This window comes from Entelurus aequoreus, linkage group LG10 (assembly GCF_033978785.1).
Source record: "Entelurus aequoreus isolate RoL-2023_Sb linkage group LG10, RoL_Eaeq_v1.1, whole genome shotgun sequence".
NCBI lineage: Eukaryota > Metazoa > Chordata > Actinopteri > Syngnathiformes > Syngnathidae > Entelurus > Entelurus aequoreus.
Genome location: NC_084740.1, coordinates 29,944,753 through 29,954,413, shown reverse-complemented (window position 1 = coordinate 29,954,413; position 9,661 = coordinate 29,944,753). Strand labels below are relative to the sequence as shown.

At 36.9% G+C, this 9,661-nt stretch overlaps 1 protein-coding gene across 1 annotated transcript; it reads right to left on the bottom strand.

The window, feature by feature from the left end:
- Window positions 1-416: 416 nt before the first annotated feature.
- On the bottom strand, window positions 417-9,374 carry LOC133659135 (uncharacterized). Its single transcript, XM_062061869.1, has 5 exons — window positions 9,245-9,374; window positions 8,926-9,009; window positions 8,696-8,788; window positions 8,445-8,551; window positions 417-449 (listed from the first exon to the last, which is right to left on the bottom strand). Exons 1-5 carry the CDS (start codon window positions 9,327-9,329, stop codon window positions 417-419), a joined length of 402 nt encoding a protein of 133 aa, XP_061917853.1. The 5' UTR covers window positions 9,330-9,374.
- Between the last annotated feature and the right edge of the window lie 287 nt (window positions 9,375-9,661).

Genomic DNA, 9,661 nt, shown 5'->3' with positions numbered 1-9,661 from the left:
TTCAGTTTAAGCACATAATAAGATAAGGCCCCTTAGTTTGAAATTTGCAGGTGGATTGGATCACTTCTCGTAGGAAAGAGACCCTAATTGGGACTTCGGAATGCAAAAGCGATAACCATATCCTTGAGAGGAGACTACCTGTCTAGCTCAACGCCAACATTTAAGTTGTGACTTAAAGCAGTTGTTTTCCAGACACTTACCCACAAACATCTCCTTTTATGGTCAGGATATGCTCTCCTGACCCAGCACACACACACAGACAGGAGGTAGGAATATAAGACTGGTGGTTTGGCTTCTCCAGTTTAGGAGTCCTTCATATTTGACCTGACATCCTCCCAGAAACTGCAGTCCTGTGTAATGACGCACGCTTGTAATAAAGCAACTTTTGGTTCAGTACGGCGTCTCCGACCTCCCTTTTATCCAGTTACGCAGCCGTGTTGCCCTTCTGCCTGGGAGAGGGCGACAAGACCAGAAATGCACTTCAGTATCCTAACAGTCTAATCCTCCTGGCCCGCTGCAAATACACACAAAGTGTTTTTCGACCGTCATATTGCCTAATCAGTGCTCACAGACTGTGAACACAAACTGCGTCCCTGAGAGAAAAACAAAAACTGTGTGCTGACTCCAAACTGTCAGATACAAGATGCCATAAATTAGAAAAGAAAGAAAAAAGTTTGAACCAAGTTCCACACCGCCACCCCAGCGCAAAGGTTATTTCACGATCAGCGTCTCCGCGTCTTTGCCACGCACTCATCTGTCTTATATATCGTATTATTGGACTCTGGAAAAAAAAACATCAAACCCTTCTGTTCCTATTAAAGATCCTCCCCAGCAGTGTCGGTTCATAAGATCAGCTTTTCCCTTATCTTCCCGGGGTGGAAAGCCTTGGATTTGACAAGAGACGATGATGAGTGCTGCACACATACCGGTAGGGGGTTGGCTGGGTGGGTAGGGTGTCCAGCTAATAAGTAGATGGACACCTAAAAGAGTTTGTTGGAATAGCTTTTGGGACCTAAACTTGAACATTCATTAAAAAAAAAAAAAAGGCATGGAGCCACGAGTATTTCTCAGTGTTCTCTACTTGAAGAAATAAATCAGCAGGGACGAAAGACGACTGGCCCGCCAGAGGGATTGGTCTCTAACAATATGAACTGCCCCAGCTCCTTTGCCAAATCTCATTTTTCTGTTAACCAAAGTGAATGTCAGATGAGATAGCCTTGACATTCATTCATGATTCATTGTGGACTGCTCTCATCCCCAACTACCAAGGCCAGACGGCAAAAAACAATAATCAGAATTTGAATGAGGCAATGCCCGAATTCCCGCGAGAACCGCCACACATAGAGCAGGGGTGTTCAAAGTGTGGCACAGTGAGTTGAGCAGAGAATATAATGCGTTTGGGCATAGTTGTAATGTTTTTCAGTTCCCTGCACTTTTTACCGTCCAAAAATAATGTTACGCTATTGAATGGAGACAAGTCAAACACTTGTGCCAAGAAGAAAATGGACACTCGGGCTGAGTCTTGTCCCTTTAGACCACACACAAGCTCATTGATCAGCTTTCAAAGGGCTGCCTTCTTGCCAAAGTGACACTGATAGACAGCTCACAGCAGCTGAACAATCGACAGTCAGATGCAAAATAAGAGCGAGTTGTCCTCCACAAGTAAGACAAATTCAAAAAGCCAAACAAGAGGAGTATTGTGCAACATTCAAAGGTACCGTATTTTCCGGACTATAAGCTGCTACTTTCTCCCTATGCTTTACATCCTGCGGCTTATAAAACGGTGCGGCTAATTCATGCATTTTTCTTCGCTAACGGCCATAATGTTTTGTATTCAACACATTGATTTTAAAACCAGCAGAGACACTGAAAAGGTGTGTTATTGTTTGTGCTACAGTGCCATCTTTTGGCCAAGTTCGCTCACTTGCAGGTGCGGCGGTTGAAAATCGACGTCCTTTTTGTGCTTTGCATTTCGAAAGCTGCTCAAAAAGATTCTTCATTCGTCACTCCAAGCCACGTTTTTACATTTTACAATTTAACTAAAACAATTCATACTTATTAAACAGTGCCATGTGTGATGTCTGTAGGAGTGTTTTCATGCATATTTGTACGTGCTATCGTAATGTAATCAAGCTAGCGTTGTTGATATTAGCAAATATGGTAACATGTTTACATGTATCTGTGTTAGTATTATTAACTTACAATGGCCTTCTTTTCGTATGGTTTCAGTTCCGTAAATTCACCAGAACGTCACTGTGGAGTTATTGAGTCTGTTTAGCTGATTGGAGAGCTAGCTTCCGCAGCTAGTGGGTCCATAACGATGACTTTTCTGTTTTGTTTGATCAGCTGTTTTACTAACGTGTAACAGGCACTGTTTGGAAACATTAAAGATATGTAAATAAACATTCACAAAATATTTCTGTGTAAATAACTTATTTAAAAAAACATATACACTACCGTTCAAAAGTTTGGGGTCACCCAAACAATTTTGTGGAATAGCCTTCATTTCTAAGAACAAGAATAGACTGTCGAGTTTCAGATGAAAGTTCTCTTTTTCTGGCCATTTTGAGCGTTTAATTGACCCCACAAATGTGATGCTCCAGAAACTCAATCTGCTCAAAGGAAGGTCAGTTTTGTAGCTTCTGTAACGAGCTAAACTGTTTTCAGATGTGTGAACATGATTGCACAAGGGTTTTCTAATCATCAATTAGCCTTCTGAGCCAATGAGCAAACACATTGTACTATTAGAACACTGGAGTGATAGTTGCTGGAAATGAGCCTCTATACACCTATGTAGATATTGCACCAAAAACCAGACATTTGCAGCTAGAATAGTCATTTACCACATTAGCAATGTATAGAGTGTATTTCTTTAAAGTTAAGACTAGTTTAAAGTTATCTTCATTGAAAAGTACAGTGCTTTTCCTTAAAAAATAAGGACATTTCCATGTGACCCCAAACTTTTGAACGGTAGTGTATCTGTGGACGGCGTGGCGAAGTTGGTAGAGTGGCCGTGCCAGCAATCGGAGGGTTGCTGGTTACTGGGGTTCAATCCCCACCTTCTACCATCCTAGTCACGTCCGTTGTGTCCTTGGGCAAAGACACTTCACCCTTGCTCCTGATGGGTGCTGGTTAGCGCCTTGCATGGCAGCTCCCGCCATCAGTGTGTGAATGGGTGAATGTGGAAATACTGTCAAAGCGCTTTGAGTACCTTGAAGGTAGAAAAGCGCTATACAAGTATAACCCATTTATCATTTATTTATATATTCCAGTATATATACGTTTGTACGTAAAAATATTTTTTTCTTCTAAAATTTGGTGGGTGTTGCTTAAATATTTTTTGGACAGAAACTTGTTGGCATAAACACTACAGCTGTCACCGCTAAAGTAATATGAACACCAGGCCTGTGAGATGTCAAATATTCAAATATTCATTTGAGTCAAAATATCACTTTTACGGTTTTTAAATTACATAAAAAAATCGTATGGAAACAAAATTTGTTGAACGCTCACCTCAGCCACAGGTACTCGCTTTTCCTCTTGCCTAAATTCCGCACTGCGTTGTAGGACAGGGAGATGATTATGGGAGCTGAAACAAGCTCGCTAGTTAGCATAGTTAGCATCATCTAGCTAGCTTACATAAGGTCGCTGAACCTCAATGTTGACGGCTGTCTACTTTGCTGTTATTCAAACAGTATTTGAATGATTACGATCCGAACACCCTTAGTTCCGAAACAGTTGTAGTTTGATTAGTAGCCAGTGAGAAGGCATATTTTTGACGTGACTGGTGTGAACAACATCAGAAGTATATTACCCGAGGGGGCGTGTCTACAGGTAGAGTTGCCAGATGGGAAACGTTTCCTGAGTTCTTTGCATGCATGTTATAGAATTTTACATTACATTTTCAATGATAATAATGTTAGTAAATGATCTACTAAAAATGATGTGGTACATTACATGTAAGTGTCAAAAAGGAGGTTTGTAAAAAAATATGCAAAAAACAAACTATTTTTCAGTTCAAGGTCACACCACTCAAAATAAATCTGCTTAGCTTTTGTGTGAATAGCTTTAACAATGTTTTAGGTTTTCATAATGACCTGCTCCAAAAGGTCAGACAAAGACATAATTTCCGAATCTTGCGTATTAAAAACTCTCAATCCAAATTCATAAACTGTTACACTTCTATTTATTTTGATTGATTGTATTTTATACTTTCTTTTACCATAATACAGTAGTACCTCAACTCATGAGCTTAAGAAGTTCTGTGACGGAACTCTTAACTCAAAACACTTGTATCTCAAATCAATGTCACCCATTAAAATAATTGAAAATGATTTAATTGGTGCCTTCCCACAGCAAAACAGCACAATTGTAACACGCCTTTTAAAAAGCAAAACTGACTTTTGGATGAGAAATATTTTATACAAACAATACAACAGATTGTAGTACAAGCAATTACAGTATTTTTTTGAAGTAATAAAGTGCAGTAATAATGTACAGTATTCACCTTGAAGAGTAGAGTTCTACCTTGTCTAAAGATATTAAAACATGTGTTAATTACAAATATGATTATCAAGGCTTAGGTCAAGCTAATTAAAAATAATTATTAATCTAAGATGGACTGATGCAAAGTGAAAAAGTGTTCTGTGGTGTGACGAGTCCAAACTGTGGACGTCTTGTCCTCAGGACCAAAGAGGAAAAAAAACATCCACATTGTTATAGGCGTAAAGTTCAAAAGCCAGTGGTATGGGGGTGTACTAGTGCCCAAGGCATGGGTAACTTACACATCTGTGAAGGCACCATTAATGCTGAAAGGTACATACAGGTTTTGGAGCAACATATGTTGCCATCCGTCTTTTTCATGGACGCCCCTGCTTATTTCAGCGAGAAAACGCCAAGCCACATTCTGCACGTGTTACAACAGCGTGGCTTCGTAGTAAAAGAGTGTGGGTACTAGACTGGCCTGCCTGTAGTCCAGACCTGTCTCCTATTAAAAATGTGTGGCGCATTATGAAGCCTAAAATATGACAACAGAGACCCCGGACTGTTGAAGAACTTAAGCTGTACATCAAGTAAGAATGGAAAAGATTTCCACCTGAAAAGCTTTAAAAATTGGTCTCCTCAGTTCCCAAACGTTTACTGAGTGTTGTTAAAAGGAAAGGCCATGTAACACAGTGGTAAAAATGCCCCTGTGCCAACTTTTTTGCAATGTGTGGCTGCCATTAAATTCTAAGTTAATGATTATTTGAAAAAAAAAATCTTGTCTTTGCAGTTTATTCAATTGAATATAATTTGAAAAGGATTTGCAACTAATTGTATTCTGTTTTTATTTACGAATTACACAACGTGCCAACTTCACTGGTTTTGTGTTTTGTACATTACTTCATTAAACTACTGTAGTTGTTTGTAGTACATTTTATAGTGTTGTTTATTTTTTATCTGAAAGTAAATGTTTTATTTTTAAATTAAAATTATGTTTTTTTGGGGGCGGGCAATCATGGAATCAATTGATTTTCTATTATTTACTATTGCTTTTTACTCTTTCATTCCGCTTTATGTTTACTTTTTGTCATGTTCATTCTGTATGAACATTTTACATGATACATGTGCAATTTCCCCAATTTGGTATAAATAAAGTCCGTCCGATCCTATCATAACACCAGACTCTTGGATAGCGTTTCTCTACTAGTTAAAAAACAAAAAAGATCACAGGAACAAATCCAAAGTCAACAGGGTCACGGCAGTGTAAAGAATTTAAAATGAAGGAGCTGTTGAGAAGGTGTGAAAAGCAGGTTCAGATAGTTACTCCATATTCATGCACAGCTGTTGCTCGCGATTGAAATTGCTGCGTGACAGCAGACTACAAAACAGATCAGGCAAATGCCTCGCTGCTCCGTGAGCCTATGGAACTTATTTTGTTTCTGAAGGGCATTATGGACTGTGCTGTATATTTTAAATGTGCATGTATAATGGAATGGAATATAATCGTGTGATGCAAGAAACGTACAAGATGTTTTATAGTTGCAGGCCATCTCAGGGTGGTACATTTTGAAAACAGTGTGCAGTCCTGAGTCAACCTTTGACCCCAGCTACCTGGAGCATCTTGAGTATTAACAGTCAGGAGAACGCTTGGAAACAAACTCAGACCGATGAAAACCAAAATTAAGTTTGAAAAGTTTGAGAATGAGAAACAAAACCAAAACTGTCTAAACATTATAATTTATACCGTTAATATATATATATATATATATATATATATATATATATATATATATATATATATATATATATATATATATATATATATATATATATATATATATATATATATATAAATAAATAAATATATATATATATATATATATATATATATACATATATATATATATATATATATATATATATATATATATATATATACATATATATATATATATATATATATATATATATATATATATATATATATATATATCTATATATATATATATATATATATATATACATATATACATACATACATATACATATACATATACACATATATTTATACACACATATATATTTATACGCATACACACTACCATTCAAAAGTTTGGGGTCACCCAAACAATTTTGTGGAATAGTCTTCATTTCTAAGAACAAGAATAGACTGTCGAGTTTCAGATGAAAGTTCTCTTTTTCTGGCCATTTTGAGCGTTTAATTGACCCCACAAATGTGCTGCTCCAGAAACTCAATCTGCTCAAAGGAAGGTCAGTTTTGTAGCTTCTGTAACGAGCTAAACTGTTTTCAGATGTGTGAACATGATTGCACAAGGGTTTTCTAATCATCAATTAGCCTTCTGAGCCAATGAGCAAACACATTGTACCATTAGAACACTGGAGTGATAGTTGCTGGAAATGGGCCTCTATACACCTATGTAGATATTGCACCAAAAACCAGACATTTGCAGCTAGAATAGTCATTTACCACATTAGCAATGTATAGAGTGTATTTCTTTAAAGTTAAGACTAGTTTAAAGTTATCGTCATTGAAACGTACAGTGCTTTTCCTTAAAAAATAAGGACATTTCAATGCGACCCCAAACTTTTGAACTGTAGTGTACATATATATACACACACACATTATATATATATATATATATATATATATATATATACATTATATATATATATATATATATAATATATATATATATATATATATATATATATATATATATATATATATATATATATATATATATATATATATATATATATATATATATATATATATACACATATATACATATATATACACGTATATACATTTGTATTTTTTTTCTACTTTTATTTATTTTTTGTATTTTTTCCTTTTTTATTATAGAAAATATTTTTTTTAAATACAATTTTAGGGTATCTCCATGCAACCAGATGGAGTTTTTCTTACCTGTAACCTGTTTTGAAAATGTTTCTTTATAATTATTATACCAAATAATACATTGCGAGAAGGGTTTCAAATCGAGAATCGGTTTTGAATGATTACTGTATATGAAATAATCAAATAGCCTTTCAACTTCACTTATAACGGACATTTTGAAAGTGATGGGCCAATCTCAGTCTAAATTTTCTGAACTCCTGTTTTCATATAAGCATTGTATTGAGCAGAATAATGCCGAGTTCAGTGCCGGCCCAAGCCTCCATGCAAAGCAAAATCTAAGCAAAATTTGATTTTGGGGCCCTCTATTTCTGCCAATAATATTGATTGTTGATCCTTCACACACCTACTATAAACTCATTGCGGCTCTGGCAGTGTTGTTTACATTATCCTATTGTCAGCCTGGTATGTCTTTACAAATGACATGTCATTTATAAAGATATGGGGGTGGCCCAGTTAAGAACATAAATAATACCAATGAATGAACGAATGATGTCCAGAGTGCCACATATGGTTCCTAATCTTAAAATGTAGAAAACATTCAGCTACAAGAGTGGCCTGGGGTTGAACAGTCCAAGTGATAAGGCTTTGTATTAACAGTAAAAGTGTCATCTTGTCTCATCAGTCTTGTACATATTAGTCTTTAATTACTAGTTTATATTTGTAGTTAATTGTTCATATTTAATGTTTACTTTGTACAAAGAGAGCGCAGTCTACTGAAGTTAAATTCCATGTGTGTTAAACATAACTGGACAATAAAGCTGATTCTGATTCACTTTATTATTGCACCTATGTTGACCCAATCCCGCTGTCCCTCGGCTGCCAGTTTTAAGGACTTTTTGGAAAATAATTTGCAGCAAAAACAATAGACTGCATCTTTACTTCTTGAATAAGTCAGCCAGCTACGCTTGACTTTTTCCCCATTGACTAGCTGTCTGTAGGTATAATGATAATGAAAACTTCGGCCATCATGCCGTTTGGGGAATGAAAAGTTCTCCTTAATAGACAGTGGTCCTCTGATCACCTGCTGAGTCATGTCTGAATCTGAGAGGAAGGAAGGCCATTCAGCTGGGTCAACTGGCGGAGCTGATGATGGTCCATGGTGTGAAGGGGACGTTGTGGTGGAAGTTGCTGAGGAAGTGACCAAAGAAAGACAATGACTAAAAAAGAAGGACCGATAAGGTCATTAAATTGCACTGTTGGACATAATTATTAATCTCAGAATGTTCTGCAGTACAATGAGCAATTATAAAGGGTGTTTTGCAGTTAACTTACTAGATAAATCAGCTGTGGTTTCAGACATGGAGGGGACAGTGGGCACAGAGGATGGAGGTGTGTGAGAGAGCACTGTAGAGGATGGAGATGGACCTACGATGAAATACATACATACATACATATAGGCACACATATTAATGAGATACTTTGACTATATTAATTTCCCTTCAGGTGTAATGTTTATACTATGAAATTAAATGTATACTGTATGGTGACAGTCTTTTCCTCACCTGATTCATCACTCACAGTTGAGCCTGAGGATGTGGACTGGCTCTGGGCTGATTCTGTGCCTCCAAAGTATTTTAACAATGCTCCTGGGGAACTTTCACATAACTTATGAGTTGATGTAAAAAATAATGTTTATTTTACTCACATAAATTACCGTGCTCTGCTGGAAACAATTTGTGCAAACAACATATCTCACTAGTAACCTGATGCTAAAAACATATTGCTAGCACCGCACTAGCTAGCTAACGTCACCTAGCTAAAGCTAATTACAGCTACAAATCTCTTTGATAAACTTTTTATTACCAAGTCATGCAAACATACCTTTATCATGGCATTTTTTCTCCTCTTCCACTTTCTTCTTCTTCCTTTTTTCTGCACCTGAAGGATATGTCCTTTTTTGTGACATTGTTTTGCCTCTATCTGCGCTTTTGATGCCCAGTGCGCACTGGCATTGCACGGCAGGCGGCAAACGTCACAGGTGCTGTAGAGGCAGCTTAAAGAGAGGCAGGAAGAATCACTAGGCCTAGATCAGCAGCAGCACTCTGTTGACCTAAAATTGTGTTTTTGTACAATAATATATCTTTGTACATTTAGAAATCATCAGTCAGACTCGTACATGCAAAAAATAAAAATAAGAAAGTTTTGTTAATTGCTTTTGGGGGCCCCCTGGTGGCTGCGGGGCCCTAAGCAAGCGCTTAGTACGCTTATGCCTTGGGCCGGCTCTGGCCGAGTTGTACG